Consider the following 20,249-nt stretch of genomic DNA (forward strand, 5'->3'; position numbering starts at 1 on the left):
AACTGCACATCTACTTGGATTTTCCTGCACAACCAACCCTAGGCTTTACAGAGAATGGTCCAATGAGTGGCAGCTCTCTGGGCTACAATGCCTTGTTGATGCTAGAGGAAAATGACCAGTCTGTTTTGAGCTCATAAGAAGCAAACAGTAATTGAAATAACCATTCGTTAGAACCAAGGTACGCAAAAGAGCATCTCTGATTGTACCACAACAGGTTCCACTCCTGTCAGCTAAGGACAGGAAACGGATGCTGTAATTCGTACAGGCTCAAACAAATTCAACTACAGAAAACTGGGAAAATGTTGTCTTGCTAGTTTCTGCTGCAACATGTGGGTGGGAGTGTCAGAATTTGGCTAAACAATATAAAAACATGACCCCATATTGCCTAGTATCAACAATCCAGGCTGCTATTGGTGGTATGACTGTAGAAGGGATATTTTGCTCTTCTAGGTCTTCAGTACCCATTGAGCATCATATACAGTAAATGCCACAGCCTACTTGGTGTTGCTGACCATGTACATCCTTTTATAACCACAATGTATTCATCTTTTCATGGGTGACTCCGACAGGATAATGTGCTATATCACAAATCTTAGGTCACAACTTTGGTCATGTTTCTAATATTTACATAATCAATAACGATACAAATGGGATGGATAATGTATTACAAACACCTCTCAACAGAAAATGAATCAATTCAGCATTATTGAGAACTGTAGCCTTTAACTAGTTACTTCTCATTTACATTACATAGCTTTGATGTTTTATTTATTGGTTGTTCAAGTATTGTTCATATACACATTTAAATTATGTTTTTATTTATACATTATCCCAGTAATTAGTCATATTTTCAGTTTTAGAACGGCACTGGTGGAATAGCCACTATTAATGCATATTGAATAGATTGAAATAGATACTGTGAAACAGTGGTTATTGGGTTTGCAACAAATTTACACCAAACCATCCCACCTGCCACTCTACATGCTTTGCAAAGTAAGAAGAAAAACTTGGTATGCCAGACTGAATTTTATCCGAGTGTAAACCCTATGGTTTTATGGTGTGCATATAAAATGTGCAAGAGCAACTGTTTTGTAACATCTTATTTCATTGAATTTTCATGCATTGTCTAGCCTGTTTCTCCTACTCTTTGTTCTGGCTCATTTATACTTAAAACAGTTCTATATCCAGGTACAACTGCTGAGGTAAAATTGTAATGATTTAAAATGTTTGACATTCGCATTTCCGCAAATTATTTTTATGTAACTTGAGACTATGTAATAGATGCGAACATATATTTTGGTGTATATCACAGATGTTATAGAAGTCCGCAGATCTCTGTAGCATACACATGGCCCATTCCATATGTGACTATGAAAGTTATTAACCTTCTTGACTATTTTCCAAGAAATGTAAATCAGAAATACAACATTAAAACCTAAAAACGCCAACAATGAAGCACTCTGTGAAATGGAAATGGAGGGCCTAGAAAACGATCATGTCATCTGTTCTGCTGCTCTTTGCCTCGTTCAGCTGATTGCAGTGAAAATCTGAGTAAATAACTGGTGTGAAGAAGCATTTCTCTGGAAATTCTACCACAAAGTGCAGTTAAATTCTCAAACTCTTATTCACGTCCTACATTTGGCAAAGCTTTTTGCCAGCTCTTTGGTGTGTACAATGTATGCAGATAGTAATGCGATATAGCAGTAGTCAGGGATTAAAATGCGTAAAGCCTTTAAATTACACATAAGCTGCAATGATCGTGACCAGCATTTGTTAAGTCATGGTTCTTTGTCTGTGTGCTTTTCTTGTACTCCCAAATCAAGATGTTGTTTAAGAGCAAAAGCATTTGTAATTGTTCATTACAAAGTCAAATCATGGCCGTCTTTATGGGTTATTTACCAGGTTAAACTGATCTGCTGACACGTGGAAGCTCTTGCTGTGAAAATCACTTGATTGATTATAGAAGTGCTTCTAAATTTATCTCTGATTACCCCCAAGAGAGTTAAGGAGGCTAAAAAAGTAGCATTTAACAGTAGCCCAAGGCAGCGTTATTTTTATACCTTACTATAATGACTGTACCATACTGACAATTCAGGAGGGTTGAAATGTGCTTAATGACCCAGTCACACTTGTTTCTGCACATCAGTGGGCTGGGCAGAGATTGTGTTAGGGTCGCAGTGGCAGACTAGTACAGTCTGAAGTGCTTCCCTCATTAGCCACAAAAAGGGAAAAAGTGCACATCTGTCTTTGACTCACTCATCTTCCACTCATAAAAATCTAAAAACTCCCAAACATAGTTTTTTAATGTAATAATTTCTCTAACAATAATAAGAAGAATAATCACCACTGTGAAAGTCTAAATGTCCTGCATGTGTGTGTACTACAGTACACCATTGCAATATACAATGCATCTGGAAAGTATTCATGGCATGTCGCTTGTTCCATATTTTGCCATGTGATGTTTTTCCAAAATGGATTAAATTTCCCACCACAAAATTCCAAAGACAATACCCTGTAAGTGAAACAAAAACACCTTGACAAAAAAACAAAATTATAACAGTCTTATACCTATAAGAGAATAACTTTAAGTATTCACAGCCTTTGCTCAATACTTTCTTGAAGCTCTTTTGGCAGCCATTACAGTCCATGTTTTTTTGAGTTTGGTGCACCAATTTTTGGGCAGTTGTGATAAAATCACAGAACAACGCCATTTCTCAGTGGTCCTTTGTTTCTAAATGTACTCAGTAGGTGATAAAGTTAATTTTACAAAGAATAATGGTGCATCAGAGTATCCAAGTACATTTACTCCAGTATAGATCTGTGGAACTGTGTGAAATATCGTAAACTGGTAAAATTAGATATTAGGTCACTTGTGAATTGTGAAAAAAAAAAACATTGCTCCATGATGTTAGAGGTCAAAAATTCCACAGAGAACAATTAAAGGCAATCGGTACGGGTTTACACACAATTTAAGATCAACCTCTACTATCTCTATAAAATTGCACACTGTGAAGACGCAGCAATTTTAGTACCACTAGGGAGGTCAAGGGCAAGATAACGTGAAAGGTTCTTCTTAAAACAGATTGATCTCAGTAAACTGATATGATTATGTGACTGTTTGATTCTTCATCTGAAGCACTTGATCATGTTACTGAAGCAAAGCTCAGTAAAAATGGTCTCAAATTAATTTGAACATCTGGCAAAAATCACTTTCCTCAGTGCAATAGTGAGCAATATGGTGGTATAATTTCCAGTATCTCTTGATCATTTCCCATGATCCTATGATGTATTTAAATAGCTTTCTTGCCGTTCAAAAGCACTTCGTGGCTTTGTGATCATAGGCAGCAAACTAAGAGTTGCCTATGTAATCTGTCCAACTATTAAAAGAAACTCTTATTTGCTCCAAAACATATTTTTTCATACACATATGCTCATGTTTAGTAGTTTATTAGCTAATTTATTATTATTATTAGTAGTAGTAGTATAAACTAGTATAAACTATAGTAAGTAAAAATTACTTGATGAGTAAATCAATCCCGTAGCCGATTCTTTCTAATTTGCATTTGAAAATATTGCAGTCAAATCTGCAATATAAGAGAATTCAGAATCCATACAAAATTGGTATAATATCCCATTGTCACAACGCTATAAAGCTATAAAACACAGTAAAATCAGTTAAGTGGATGGTAGGATCCAATTTCATTTTATTTGTCACAGCAAAGTCTACAGATGTTTCATTTTTCTTTCATGTCACATTGCTGATAAGCAAAAAACAAAATATTAGAACTGTCTAGGGGTCTAAACACCCCTAAAGGCAGCTTTTACTGATGTTGCCATGTTGTTCTGATTCTTTCTATTGGAATATATTATTTGATTGTTTTTTTTATTCATATAGAAAACAAACCAAATTGCAGATATCGTAGAGTCATATATTTTCAGTACGGCTAAAATGGTATTTGCAAGCTGAACCTTTTTTTAAGCTGTCTAAGGCATCAGCAGTAAGTGTTAGATGTTGTGTCAGAGCCTCAGAATCAAAGAGAAAGAACTTCTTTTTAGAGGCACTACTTTGCACAGATGTTGAACAACCCTGCAGAGAGAAATCCATCACAGAAGTTGCAGAGGAAGAGAGCCCAGATTCTCAAAGAGTGGAAGACATGGCAATCATGATTGCAAACATGATCAAAAACATTTATTTTATAAAACTGTATTTCAAAGTACTCGTTGAAATGAAAATGTTTACCCCAGTGCCAGTGTTTGTCCACCTTTGAGACAAACACGCTTTCCTCTGAGTCCCTGGGGATAATCTAATGGATTTTGGCAAACACAGATAATCAAGAAAATCAAGATCCCACCTTTCTGTCTGTGTTTGATTAAAACACCGACAGAAAGGTGGGATCTTGATCATTTAATTAGAAAACATTCAAGTTACCTACAGATGTGTAAGAAAATAAAGGACAATCTTAATTGCGCACCCCTGTGGTGAGCCACTGTGGGAGAAAATTTGCTGGGATGATCTCATTTTCCCTCCAATAGAGAACTTTTATATTGTTATGAGTGACCATAGTCAGCCAGGGTAAGTATTTATATCTTGAGAGTTGTCTACAAGGGTTACTGAATGGTTTGGTAAGGAAGAAAATTATGTAAAACAATAATGTAATTATGTAAACCATGGTCAAAGCAATCACAGGCTCTTAGCAGGAGATTTTTAATTCGACATTGCGAACGATAGCACTGTCAAGTCTCACTAATTTGAGATTTAAAATGGAAAAATAATATACACCAACAATGATATCATTATATTTGTTTAAATGCTACATTTTATAGCATTTTTATAGATAACTGTGTAGAGACAATGCAATTTTTCCCTTATATTTTTTTCTGTCTGTATATACCTTATGAATGTGTAGTGTGATCTATTCAGCTTTAGATAATATTTTGATGACTCACCTCTTGCTGTAAATCCTTGATGATTTTGGTTTTTTTCTCCATCTCCACTTTAAGAAATTTAATCTGAAAACAGGGAAGACAAAAAAAAGATAAAAAGATGATCACATAGAAAGTCCAGCTGTATGCATGTGTGCTTTTTTCCATCAGTGAACATATTTAATGACCGTTATGGATGATGAGTTTGCCTAGTGTATGTGTAATTAATTTCATTCAACAGATGCAATTCTGTATGTGAATAAAAGCCAAAGCCTATTTGTTCCTACTGACAACATCCTATAAATCTTGAAAAATAGGTCTCATATGCTTCATTTCGAATGAAATATAAAAAAAATAAATGTATTTTCTACATTTTTTAAAATCAAATAAATGCAAGCCAACGTTTTTTTTCCACTTTCTACCAAGACATCCTGGGGAACTGTAAACTAGACCACAGCAGGTGACTCACATCTCCAACCTGACCATGATAACATCAATATTCAATCATTGTCACTGTCCCTGAGAAGACTTAGAAAAAAGACATACATACACAGAACAGAGAAGGAAAGAACATTCTGGTTGACTAATTATGCCTCTGAATAAAATTATTTTTCACACGTCATCCATGCTTCTATGCAACAGCACACTGACTGTTTCTGAATATTCCAGTGCGAGCATTAAAAAATCGACTTAGCCTCCAGTTAAACTATATGTAAAGTCAACATAAACATCGTACCTTACCATAAACTGATGCAATTAGATATAAAATGACAGTAGCAGAGGGGCGCTATAAGTTAGTAGTTACATTTAAAATCACAAATTCTCTCTCTCTCTCTCTTTTTTTTTTTTAGCTTTTTAGTCAACCACAAAGGCCTGAAGACCTTTAAACTTTGACAAAAAAAAACATATTACATTCTTCTTGTGCCTTGCAGAATTAGGCATAACAAGTGATCATCAAGAGCTTGGTATGTCTTTCATTTTTCAGTTAAAATTAGAGTGTGCCTGTGGCATGTGTGTTTGTGTGTGTGGTTGTACGGACTTGTAGCCATACAGAGGTTGAAAAACCAACCAGCAAACTGCTGCCATGGGCTACTATATATCTAAGCGAATGAATTCAGTGTGTAAGATAGATAGGTTACGGTTTTGTCTTTGCGTTTTCAACTCTAAAGAAAAAGGTTTTAGCAAAATGCGTCCTTGAAAGAGGTCATCAACATAGTCCTGAGGACAAAGACGAAAAGATTCATGGGTCTGGTGCCCTCATGTCAGTTACATACCCTGGGGAACAGTAAAATAAGCCTCACCAGTTGACTCACATCCCCTAACAGGGCATGATAACATCAAGGTTCATGTCTGAGGCTTGCAGTCACCACCAATGCCCCCAGGAATGGTTAAAAAAAGTTTAAAAAAAAGAAAAGAAAAACAACTTCTACAGTGCTTAGGTATTAGGATAAGGGAGTACAAGTCGGTTATATTTCTATCTATCTATCTATCTATCTATCTATCTATCTATCTATCTATAAATACATATATACATACATATATACATATGAAATAGTATTTCAAATGTAACCAAATATTAATAACAATAATAACAATTGATAATAATTAGTCATTGTAATATTTGTAGCTAAAATATTTCATAAGATATATCTGATATCTCTCTGCTTATGGAAAAATACTGTCTGATGTTGAGATTGGCTTGAATGTAATTACCCATATCTGTCAACAAATATTTAGCAACTTTGTAATGTGTGTTTTTTTGTGATTTTGCAAGGTATATGCTTCTCCTTATGCTTTTATTTTTCACTAGGAACTTTTAGAAGCCATGTTTTCTACTAGAAATGAAATAGATTATTTCATTGTTTTGTTGAACATGTGTAGCTTTTACATCCTGCTGAGGTGCTATTTTGAATCTTAAATCTTAGAAAGTGGGATACATATCATTTTTCAGAATGTAAATGTCAAACCACAAAAACTAGAAACTGGGATTTGTCACCAGGCAAAGGAAAATGGCACACACGTCATTGGAAATGTTACTGTACTTTTGTTTATCTCGCTGAGAGTCCATGATTTGATTGTCGATTGTAATGTCACGGTGCCCATTAAACGCTGTGACTGTGCATAAGAAGCCTGCACTGTTACAGGCCAGATTTTCATTAGCATATATTGAAAGTCCTAGAAGCATTCCAGTACTGTAGCTGTCAGTGCAGCTAGACAGGATTTATGCTGATTTGTTGATAAGGAGTAAGTGGAGGAACAAGAGAGGGTTTCTCAGAACAGTATGAGAGTAGAAATGTGGGCCAATACAGTGTATTAATGCAGCATCACCGCCGATGCCAAAATACATTTTTTAATCTGAATTCTACAAAAAGCCTCTCAGAGCAAGCACATTAAAATGAGTACTTATACTCATCATGATGAAGAAATTAAAGTTTGTCTTAAATTAAGGCTGCTTTCAACCTTACCTGATACCAAATGCAGTAAAGCTGCTGAAACTAAATATAGAATTCTCCACTGTGTAATAATTTAAAGGTGTAAATACCCATTGCTTCTCATATTGTTTGGTAGCAAAGAAACATTATTTGAACTCCTTAGAGGTGCATTTCTTTTAATTGGTTCAGTAATTAAAATATTGTGATTTTATTAAAACTGGAGTTAACAGAAATGATGTTTTCCACTGACACCAAAAACCTCTTTATCATTAAAATGTAATTAATTTTCACGTATCTTGTAACACATGTTGCATGCTTCCATGGTTTGCATGTATATTTTAAATAATCACAAAATTAAACATGCTTTTGTTGTGTTTTGAACTAAAATAGGCATATTTTGCATCTTCTGTAACATTGGCAATTAAAGCAGAGTATCATCTGCATATGTTGTTATCTAACATGATGCTGAAAATGATTTGTTTATTTAGTAATTAACAGAAAACCAATCACTTCCAATTTAGATAATCAGCTGACGATAATAATTTTAGACCTTGGCTTACTTATTTTTTTAAATGATAAAATAGTAAACTCGCCACCTTTGGACTCTGGACTTCTGTTCAAACAAAATAATAGCTGACACAAAGCTTTTGTTCACTCTGAAAGTTTCAATTATATGGTGAAGGATAGAGGCGGGAGCTTGCTGCTGGGTAATGAGTGTGGATCAGTGAAGGCCCCGTGTGACAGGTGACAATGCTGGTTAGACAAGACCGGATGTTGATGGTCAGGTCAGCTCTGTCTTACCGTGGCCTGCTGCTTCTCCGCTTTCTCATTTGCCTCATCCAGCTGCTTCTGCAAGGCTGCCTGGAGGGACTTCATCTCCTCTCTGTCAAGTGAAAGGGAAGTGAGAAACACTCTGTTAGTACTTCCTCTTCACATTTTCAGATGTCTTGACTGCTCTACCACAGAATGGCCTTCTTAGATATATCACTCTTAAAAGCAATTTTTTTGGACAGAAGTAAATTTTACTAATGTCTTTGTCACCAGCTTACATCTGCTGTCATCTGTGATCAGTTGGATGATTTTTATTATGAATCTATGAGCAGGATATGAACAAATTCATTAATTTGAATCAAAAGGAAATATTTTGTTTACAAACATATTTTTAAAAGATAAAAACATAATTAGCTTAATTTGTGAATGGATGATGCAATAATGGGCCATGTAACTGCAATTAGGGTGGAAACGATGTTGGCATTTGTTAACCGGTTAACACTTTGGTTCATAGCAGCCACACATCTTTCTTCGATCCTAAACAATTTCACATGTATTATCATTTAATGATTTTGTTTGAATTTAAAAGGCCTGACTACAGTCAATTTAATTTTCTGTGTATATGATCTATAAATGTAGAGTTTAGCAAACACTCCCATGAAGCCAACAGCAAGAGATGGCTGTTAGGTTCAAGGAGAAAGACGAGATACAAGAAGACCAAGTTTGCTGCAATGCACTGCACTGCTATATTGCTTCTTGCAGTGTATTAAAATTCCCTGAATTTTGATATGGTTCATGTGGTGTGATGACTAATGCAGAATGAATTATGTGTTTAACATAAAATTAAATTTTTATGCATTCGACTGTAATTTGTAATTCAGTATAGTTTGGTGCTCCTGAGCACAGATAACAGGGAATTATAAATCAAGGAGGCAGGGGATGTGGGTCAGTGGTACCAAAAACGCTTGTATCACATCACAAGGTAGCCCAGTTAAAATGATAAGTAACAGCCTATTTACTGTTTCCAAGCATGGCTGAAGTATATGACGTATGTCACAGTCACCCAGTAGTGTAGTTAGGGGACATTATCTTTCAAGGCAGTACAGCAACACTCAGAGTGGAAAGGATGTCACTGCTCAGCAGTCATATACTGTTATACTTTATATGCCAGTGGTCTTGTCTCTTGGCATAAGTTCAACCTAAAAAACATTTTTCTTCACAGTGACCAACCAACCACCCCTGCTTTGGTTTTCCATTTATATTCACATCTCCTGCTTCCAATACTTGGAAGAGTTTGTACATAATATATCAAAACTGTCTAAACTGCCAAAAGAGAGACAGTCAATGTGACACAGGCTTGAAGAGTCTGTAATAAGTAAATACAAAAAGGGATGAAAGTAAGTTAAGCTATTTTAATTGCTATTTAAAAACTGTTACATTTTTTCCAATAACCTTTTTTTTTGCATTGCTCTTTGGATCAAAATTATTTTCAGGAGCCAATCAAATTTCTGTTAAGACTTGACAAAAGTAAATGACCTGCAATGAATCACCTGTCTGCACTCACGATAATGGAGCCAGCTGGTAATCACACTTGGCAGACACTGGAACTCTAAAGGTGGATTAATAACACATTGAAAAAGTTGTGGCTCACAAATGCTAGGTAGGCAACACTGAGCCAAGCTACTGCTTTATAGTTTTTTAGCTTGATGACATGTGAGAGCTGCCATGGACTTCTGATAGGCTATTGATTGGCTATCCAGATACTACACACACACACAGCTGGACTTCAGTCAGGCTGACATTTCAGGGAGGATGAAGGCCATGAATGACTCCAAATCATTAGCAGTCTCATTACACACAACATTAATCAGACAGTCCTAACTGGTAAAGCACTTAAGCTAAACACTTTTTCAGCTCACTAAAAAAAAAGGTCTAAATCACAGATGCTTGCTTTTTCGCAAAATGAAAACAGGCATATCAATTTTAAATACACAAGACAGGTTTGCGATGGAATTATGAATTATCTACCTGCTCCTGTGTGTACTGGAGACACACTGGCCAACACCTGAAAAGTACCATCCTCAATAACAATGAGCAAGTCATTACTTATCATTATTTATATCCATTAGATACCTGATGGACATGATGTGATTATGCAGACACCATTTTTTAAATCTTCATATGACAATACAAGCAGTGTTCTGTTCAAATGAGAGAATTCTGTTTTTCTTATCAATTATATTCACCAGTAAATATTATGCAGTGTGTAAAGACACTGCAAAACTTAACGTGAAAGAATCGCATCACCAAAAGACTCTACAGGTCTATGCAACAACCACCAGTTTGCATTCCTCTCGCCTCTTGGACCACTATGTGATTGAAGTGTTTTTTGATTTCAGACAGTTCGGTGGACTGAATATTGTACAACTAGCTGTTGGAATGCATTTGAATTTCCCAGGGCTTATCGTCATTGCTGCTGTTGCTGTTGGTTTCTATCATCAGCTCATGTAGAAGTCATCCAAATAACTGGGTGTGAATTAATGGTTCTACACCATCCACTGCGCATCAAACTGGACACACCTGAGCTCAGAAGCCACAAGGACAGATACAGAAACTCTTTACCAATTAATACCAGATATTCGTATATATTCATTTTAGATTTAAGACCCTGACTGTATGATATTTAGATTTATTTATTTATTTTTACCCTGGTGTGTTATCTATTTAATCGAGCTCCTTGTCTAATATATTTTTTTTTCTTTTCCAAGCTATTTTGTTCTGTGGTGTTGTGTTTATTGAGCTATGTTGTTTTTCATGTGCTGGCAGCTGAAACACAGCAATTTCACAAGCTTTGGGATAAATAAAGTATTTCTTATTCTTAATGTTATTACTCTTATTTCAGCAGAGAAAATGTGCTGGCATGTCATGTTGGCATGGCGGGTGGCTCAGATGATTACTATACTCATAAGCTTTTGTGGGTGCTGTTGCTAAGGAAGAGCAACTAGTCACACAAACAAATCCAAATGAAAGCTATTTAAACTCTTTGTGGTTGAAATTCATGAACAAAACAAATCTCAGTTGTTGAAGTTCACTCCAAGTCCAGGATTGAAAAGCAAATTGGTTGTCAGTTTTCTCAGAACTGTAAAGTTTGGTTTGCACAACTACATGTAACAGAATCTGAGGATGTCACTAGATGATTAAGACTGAAACGTGGTGTAATCGTGTATATGCTTTTGCAGCAAGAACATTAGGAATGTATCTGTGAGCTATGAATAACCAATGGATCCTTACCACCCTTTTTATCTTATATCTTCATCAAAAGCTTCTCCTATATTTTCAAATACACTTGAAAACAAATAAAAATAAATAATAAACAAGAACCTGTTATTATCTTGTTAATCTGAATACCAGCTCAATACAAGACATTCACGAGAGGTTCTCAACCACAGCATAACAGGAGACAGCGCATGATTTTATTTATCATTATGCATTTTTTACTGATGGTTATTAATTTCTAACCTAATTTTTGATGGCAGTTTAGTGAACTGCACAGCACTGTTGGTAGCTCATGTCTAAGTCATGCATGATGCCCCACTTTACCTCTGTTTGTGGCTCAGCTCCAAAATCCTCTGCACATCTTTCTTGGCTACTGTGTCATCATTTTTCAGCGACTGAAAGAGAACAGAGACACTGTGTTTTTCCAGGAACGGCACAATTTGTTGTTGTACATAAAAAACTTCTGAAGGAAAATTACTTCATATCACCATCAACAGAAAATGGAAACAAATATACAGTATAAAAAAGCACGTGTAAGCATTTACTGTATGCGTTTACTGTTTGCTGTGACATTACACATTACAGAATCTTATCAGGTTTTCTGAGGTGTCTGTTAGAAAACGATGCAGCAGATGTAAAATGTTCAGACACCCCTATCCCTCCTCCCAAATTATATGGCTTTCAACAGTCTGCTGATGAATGTCCTAATGAGGGTACATGCAGAAGCACAGATTGGGTTCTACTGGTGCCTCAGCACCTGCCTGATGGGTAATTATGAATTAGTCAGGTCTCTGATTGCCCTACAAGCCCTCCAAGATATTTTTATTTGTTATGAACAGAACAGAAATGTACAGACTTGTAAGAAAATGTGGACTCCAAGGGAGAGATAGTTTATCTTTGCTTGTGCTTGAAGGTGAAATCTATGGCAATTAACGCTACATTTCCATAATGCCTGAAACAAGCTCCTCCCCAGCGCCCGACTCCCATTTCATGTTAATCTATGAAGAGAAATAAAGAAAAAAAAAGAGGGAACAGCATCTGCTTACAAGAGGCAATGTATCTGCACTCAAGTAAATAAACTAATGGTGTAATAAAGCTGCACATTTAGTATATCTGAGTGGCATTTCAGTCATTTGTATGATTTGTCAAAGAGTCACGAGCTGAATGGACAGATTTAAATTCTTCAAATTTGGTTTGTTTTCTATTTATTTTGACTTCATGTTTTGTTGTATTCAAAATCAAATGGCAACATGTGTTTGCTTTATTGTAATTATATAATAACAAACACTCATCAGCTACTTAGATACACCTGATGAACTGCTTGTTAAAGGTACTTTAAAGGCATGCAGACATGTTCAGGATGACCTGCTTAAATTCAAACTGAGTGTCAGTGAATGTGGCATTGCTATTAAATCCACATGGGTTGGTCTGAGTATCCAAAGCTGGTGATCTACTGGAATTTTCCACAGAACCAACTCTAGGGTTTACAGCAAATCGTCCAAAAAAGAGCAAATATCCAGTTAGCGGCAGTTATCTGGATGAAAATGTTTTGTTGATGCCAGAAGTCAGAGGAGAATGGCCACTTCTTTAAGCTGATAGTTTGATAGATAAATGAAATAACCTTATTATAGACAATTTATAAAGAAGCGATCTCTCACAACAACTGAAAACATCATAAAATAAATATTACAAAGCTCTATGGACCTGTCATGGAAGCCATGTATTTACAGTATGGTTTCACAGGTATGGCCAATATTTAATAAAAGATACAGCACAGTAACACTGTTTTTAACTGTTTGAATTCTATGTCTAATACCGATCTCTCTCGGGTGGATTGCTTTAAAGCAAATGGGCTACAGCAGACACCACATCGGGTACCACTCCTGCCAGCTGCGAACAGGGACCCAAAACTGAACAATGGAAGAAAAATGGAAAAATGTTGCTTTTTCTGAGAAATCTAGATTTCTGCTGCAACATTCCAGCATGAAAACATGGCTCCATCCAACCACCCATGCTGCTGCTAGTGGTTTAATGGGGTTTCTTTGCACACTTTGGGCGTTTGAGCATCGTTTCACACTACAAACCACATGAGCATTGTTGTTGACCATGTCCATCCCTTACTGACTACAGTGTTCCCATTTTCTGATGGCTGCTTCTAGCAGATTAACACAGCATGTCACAAAGCTCAAATCATCTCAAACTGGCTTCTTTCACATGATCAGTTTACTGTACTGACATGGGCTCCACAGGCACCAGATCTCAGTCCAATAGAGGACACTTTGAACAGGAAATCTGCATCATGGACGAGGAATGTTTCCAGCACCTTGTTGAATCGATGCCACAGAGAATTAAGACAGTTCTGAAGGCAAAAGAGAGACTGGCCGTAACACATGAAGTGGCTGGTGAGTATATGCAGTGCCTTTCTAATTTCCTAGTTTTCTGTGTTTATTTTTTACAGTTTTGTCAGACTTGGAGTTTCAGGTCATTAAAATGATTTTAATATTAGACAGCAATAGCCCATGTAGTCACAAAATGCTGTTTTTTAAATGATAAATGGTCAGTCGACCAAAATTACTCCAAGAGCACATTGATGACTCAGGTCCCGTAAGAGCAACCATTCTAAAAAATGTTTTTATTTGTGGAGAAAAAGAATAGTTAGTATTCAGTAATCGACTCTATAACACAAACAACAATAAAAATCACTGAAAGACGTTAGTGTGGCAGCTACAAAATGGGCTTACATTGCGTTAAATGTGCAAATCCTCTCAAGTTATGTGGTCACGACATTAAGTTTAAACAACAAAGCAGCTACTTAAAGCCCACAGTTAACTGCTTCTTAACGTCCCTGGAGCTGCAGCAAAGACTAAAGTCCCAATCACAATAGGTTTAATTATTAGGGTTACCGAAATGCACCTAGAGAGCAGCTCATTATGTTTCAAAACACTTCACATGGGCCATCATTTCTTTCCAGAAACATTAAATGTTTTATCTTGTTGACTTGATCTCTTTTAAATGTTGATGATGTTTTCCCCCTTGAAGAATAGATTTCTTCCACTACACAGAAATTGGAATCCAACACAACCTCTGCCCTGCCCAGCACGCTGGCACAGGGCCCACGGCGAAGATTGATGCCAAACTAGCTAGCCTGGAGTGAGTAGACATCAAAGCCTGCCCCAGGGAATAGTTGTAGACAGACTACATGAGCTTTTTCCAGACACATGGGACATCTCTTGCAAACACACACCACTGATGGAAAACTGGCCATATAATTCGTTTGATTATTGATTTTCTGACTATTCCAGTAGACAACAAATTGGCCTAAAGCGGCAAAACGCTGCTGCACAGACGAAGTATCACTCAGACAGCAACTTTATAAGTGCTGGATAGAAAAAGATGGGCATCTGGCTCCCAAGACCTAAGCATCCAAGTGGGAGGCATGTTTTGTTGGACTGCATATCCTGATGCGACTGAAAAATACCAAGTGATTAAAATATCTGAATTTATAACTGACTTTTTTCTTGTTACTGCCAGAAGCCATAATGAAGTTGACCTAAACTGACTGGTAAGAAGTGCTTTACAGCATCCAGCACTGTGGTAATTGTGTTCTCACAGCATTATAACATCTACTGTCCAGGATAATAAGGTACGTGAAATGTTCAAGACTGTTATTTGGCAGAACCAACTGATACCCGTCTTTGCGACAAACCAAATAATCCTCATAGTCACTCAAAGTTGTCTTATGAGCTAATTTAAAAAAAGAAACTTTCTTACTTCATGCAAACCACCCTCACTGCAGGAGGTGTGATATATATTTCCCAACCTTGTTTTCAAGCCAAAATTTAATTAGGGCAAGCATCCTCTAAACTTTACACACACACACACACACACACACACACACACACACACACACACACACGCACACATCTCTATCTAGATAAATAGATAGATAGATTTTAATTAGTTGTCAGACCAATTTATTGCCTGTAAATGAGTGAGCAGTTTTACCATATTGTGTAGCTTTTAGTCTTTACTGGATAGGTAGAAGTGAGTTCTCACAACTACAAAGCATAGGTCAAAGTTTCATATTTAAGTTGTGACAACATGTAAGAAATTTGAATCCTTTTGTTCTTTGCTACTATAAATTGAAGTAGCCTGTGGATTTTTTCCTGTATGAACATCTGATCGAACATTTAACCTACACAGTGTCACTGCAGTGATATCAACGCTAATAAAAAAAATTACTGTACTTAAAGTTTTAGTAAATGTAATTTGAGGAGATTATCAGTGACAGCTAAAGGTCCTGAGAAGAGAATGGGACCATGCTGAATCCATCCTTATGTTGAAATTTCCCGATAATGTTGGATTTCTGGTCGTCTACTTCTAAGCCCTGGATTTTTATTCATGCCAAAAAATGACTTACCCAGTCTGCGCTCTACATTTACATTGTTCAGCAGCTGTAGAAACACTAACAAATCACGTATGTAACAATGGGTGGGCTTGTTGAACTTAAAAACATTTTTACCTTAATATTTAACAACAGGTTTACTGCAAATTCACTAAAAATGTGTGCAAGGACTCATGAATCCAGCCTTCAAACGGCTGAAAACAGGGATTAGAAAATGACTGAACCCGCGGAGCAAAATTCACAGCCGAATAAACTTTCAAACATTGCAAAGAAAAAAAGAGAAACAGTAAAAGTTCAACCTGAAGGTTGCCTTTTATGCTGTCCAGTTCCTTTGAAGTCTTGGAGAGCTGGTGCAGAATGCTGCTTCGTTCAGTGAAGACTTCCTTTAGCTTCTTTTCCAGCCCATCGTAACTTTGTCTGTTGAGAGAATGAAGGAATGAAATTTCACTATTAAGTGTTTGCCACTAGCTAAAAAAATCCACTCTTTATTGGCACCCTTAGGAGAATGAGGTGTTTCAACCAGATTAAGAGCACCATCGTTAAAGCTAAAGGGTAGAGCAAAAAGAGAGAAACCTAATATCTACTCGGCACAGTCTACGACAGAAAGATGGGGGAAAAAATCTATTCCTTTCAATCAACCAATTTAGTGAAGGCTCATTTTACAGAGATAGGTCTTTTGACCAGAGGTATAACCTTGCATTTCCATTTAAATATTCATGTAGTCCAACCAATTATTAAGGAACAAATTCTGCAGGGCACATTTGTCAAATCCTGTGTTTCCCTTTTCCAAACTCTATTGAACGGCAGTGCAGAGGCGTTCTTGTCATTTGTTACTGAGCTTCCAGAGAGGCAAATAATATTTCACAGCATGTTTGCATGAACTATAGCCCTAATAAAGATATTATTTTTCATTCTTAATGACACACTATAATCCCCACTGAGAGATCTACTAAAGATCAGGGCACAAAAAAGTGATTAGGGGGCCATGGTGAGCAGATACAAAATCAGCAATAGCCCAGGACTTGACTAAAATATGATGTGTTATATTTGGCTTTTGGCAGCTAAAGATAACAACATAATTTCCATCTTGCTCCCTTAATTGAGTTAAAAGACTTCCAATTTACTACACGTGCACTTTCACTGTTGGAAAACAATCTAATAACGGAGAATCTATTTTTCATTTAATCTAACATCCTTGTTTACTGACTCAAGGAGACAACTCTTCTGGGAGGTGTTTGAAATTAAGCATATCTGAATGTAGTTACCCTGCAAATAAAATAGCCCAGAGGTTCTAATTTCCCCTAAAGCCTGCAAATTTGATTACTGTGATGACCTCTTGAATTTAATTGGGATGGTTTAAAATAGCCGTCACAAAATAGCCCATCCGCCGTACCTCTGGACTTTGGATAGGTGCTGTAAAAAAAAAAACACACACAGACACATTATATACACATATATACTTTTAACATGTTTTTTCCACTTTTGTGGAGCAAAATCTCCCAGGGACCCCCTCATAGCCCTAACATCTATTTCTCTTGACTTAGCATTTCTACAGCGTGGGCTGTCTCAAACACTTCTCCATGCGTACCAGTTAGAGTCAAGTTATGCAGCAGTAGCAGCAGTAATGGTTCCTTGGACCCTGAGAGAAATGAGTGATTTGTAATCACATTGACATAATGTGTCACCATAATATTAGAGCTGAGGCTCAAAGATAATGTATGAGGCAGTAATGCGCACAGCATGCTTGATTTATTGGTATTAATGATCCCAATCTGTATATCTGCACTGTTTTTGTGATACAGTACAATTTAAGAATTTCTGACAAATTTTGGGTCAAAGATCAACTTTATTCCAACAACATGAAAAAAATGAAAAAGGAAGAGAGATGGAAAAAAAAAAGTTTGGATGGCATTTTTTTTTCTTGATGCATTTCATGAGATAGGGTTACTAAGAAATAAAACCAAGTTAAATATCTGAACCATCATATGGAGAAGAAAAGAAACAACCCTAACACTGTTAAAAAATATATTTATTTTTTCCATGGCACAACTGAAAAGACCAAAAAGAACTTTCTCTGCTCACTTCCTCACATTATCAGAAATGCTGAAGGACAGCACAAGCATATGAACTTAACATAGATATTTGTTGCTAAATACTTGCTGGGTAGCCACAAATCTTCTCACTTGCCCTTCTCTCTTTACATGAATCACTACTACAAAATGTTGCTGACCATTCCCTATTCCTGACCGTCCTAGCATCACTCGACTGCTACAATATTCTGTACCCATGGCTGTGTTTCAACTCGGGCCGTCTTCCAAAAAACCCTGCACAACCCATGTCATAGATCCCAGACGGAGATCACACACAATAACACATAAATCACTAACAGAAAAGCAACACCTGGGAAATAAATAAATAACATGGCATATTGAATCCCACACATGACTTGGTACCATATGGCAATGGCAGGAAATTTATTACAGGTTCAAGCAACAAGAGGAAGATGGGGTGAGCGAGCCCTCCCTGTCTGCCATAATATTCATTACCCAATGGAATAGACCCTTGGGTAGCTGTGAAATGAATAAGACCCATAATTTGAGGCCCATTGACGCAGAAACATGTATATTACAAGCTACTGAGATGAAGTCTGATTATTTTTCTTCCCAATCTACTATAAACTGCTCATTAGAGAAAACAAATGGTAACAGCTGCATGATTGTACCATGACCTCCCAAGAGTTCAGTGTTCTAGCTGGGTTCTGTGAAACAAAGATCGCCCTTTTTTGCAATTCAGTGACGTTAATGACGATAATGACAACCAGAATGCCTGACAAATGCTTGACAAAAAAAGGCTTATGGTCAGAAATGGCACCACCAAGCACGTGGTCATAAAGCCATGGTGTTTGAGATAATGAAATCTTTCTTCCCAGGCATCTGCAGATTGAAATCAGTATTTGACTGCCTTTATGATACTCATCAAACTCCTGAGATTGCGAGGGAGGCATCTCTTATAGGATCTGATTATTGAGGACAAATATTTCTTTGCCCTTGGAGTCACAGCAGGTCTCTGAGTTATATGAGGCAGACCCTGCAGTATGAAATGGAACTGCAGAGGCTAAGGGAGACAACACTGAACATTAGAGTCAACATCCAAGCAATGGCTCAATAAAGGTATCCAAGGTTGCGTTGTGCACTCATAGAGAGATATAGTACAGGAGCTCATGGTCCACTGTTAATAGGAGATGGACTATGAATATTTTTCATTTTTCAAGTGCCTCAAGTCACGCTTTATAATTGGTTTTCTACTAAGTTGTCTGTTGTGTGTGGAAACAAAACTGTTTCATCCCTTGAGTTAGGTGCCTTTTTATGCTTAAATGATTTACAGAAACATTCCTCTGGATATAAAAGAAAAAAATCAAAGGCTAAGCTGAAAAAGTTAGTGAAAAAGCAGCCAATGTCTAAGGAAAAACTTTGAAAGCCTAAAGCCCGAGACTACTTAAAAACACAGAAATTGTAAAGAAATGTAGTCCTTGTAAGAAAAATATAAATAAATAAAGAATGACTCAAATCTGTACTGTATATAATTAATGAGTAATCTATATCAAGTATTCATAGTGCTAAGATTTGAATGTAATACTGGACAGTATTGCCGGCTATACTGTGTTGTGTGACAAGCATCTGTCCATTGTCGTTACCTTATTTGAACTTATTTTAATATTGTGTATTGCTCAGAAGTGGATGAACTGTGGAATTATAAACAGCTTAAAAGAATTTAAAAGAATTTTTTTCATGTAAAAAAAAATGAGATCAGTAAAACTCAATACAATGATGTAGAGGATATTTTCTACCACTGTCTGGTTAGAGATTAGCAGCATTCATGGAAGATATATGAATAAATACACAAAATATGATAAATAAATAAATTAAAACCTCTGTGTGTAAGCAGGTCTCTCCCTCCCCAACAGGAATTCAGTTATTTATGGAAAATCTGTGAGGGAGTCACTGGTTCAGACAAGGACAAATTAAAGGATCCCTCTGGGCTTAGTGTCTTTGGATGTTTCTTTACCACCAGATGTTTCAACACCCACTCACAGCTGAATTGGGTCTCTGTCAGTCTTTCAGTTCACCTGTCAACTATGCAGATAATTCGATGATCAAAATAAACATCTAGCCAAAAGGTTTCTTAAACTCTGTTTTGCCTTGAAGTTTACTCCCAAATTGCTGCTGGGAAGCCTCATGGTATATTTCTCCCCAGGTATTATTTAGTGTCCCCTGCAACCTGGCCTGTCAATTGATGTGTCAGAGGGATGTGATATAGCACCCAGACAGAAAACATAATTACCCATCAATTGTGACAGCAATCTTGATATGATAAGTTGGCTTATTTGCAAAGGCCTTATTTGTCAGCAAGCCTTCATAATTACTGAATGTGCATGAGTACAC

General features: G+C 36.6%; 1 protein-coding gene across 2 annotated transcripts in view; it reads right to left on the minus strand.

Moving 5' to 3' along the window:
- The window catches only part of luzp2 (leucine zipper protein 2), a 160,732-nt gene that overhangs the window by 56,016 nt on the left and 84,467 nt on the right, over window positions 1-20,249 (minus strand). For both annotated transcript variants that reach the window (XM_085411989.1, XM_085411980.1), the window contains exons 2-5: window positions 16,107-16,224; window positions 11,727-11,797; window positions 8,157-8,238; window positions 4,948-5,010 (exon numbers count right to left, since the gene is read on the minus strand). In XM_085411989.1, coding sequence (XP_085268115.1) covers window positions 4,948-5,010; window positions 8,157-8,238; window positions 11,727-11,797; window positions 16,107-16,224 — 334 coding nt within the window. The remainder of the gene's footprint in view (window positions 1-4,947; window positions 5,011-8,156; window positions 8,239-11,726; window positions 11,798-16,106; window positions 16,225-20,249) is intronic.

Source organism: Rhamphochromis longiceps, linkage group LG1, assembly GCF_057381845.1.
Source record: "Rhamphochromis longiceps isolate RC_006_pf linkage group LG1, R_longiceps_female_GT1.1, whole genome shotgun sequence".
Taxonomy (NCBI): Eukaryota; Metazoa; Chordata; class Actinopteri; order Cichliformes; family Cichlidae; genus Rhamphochromis; species Rhamphochromis longiceps.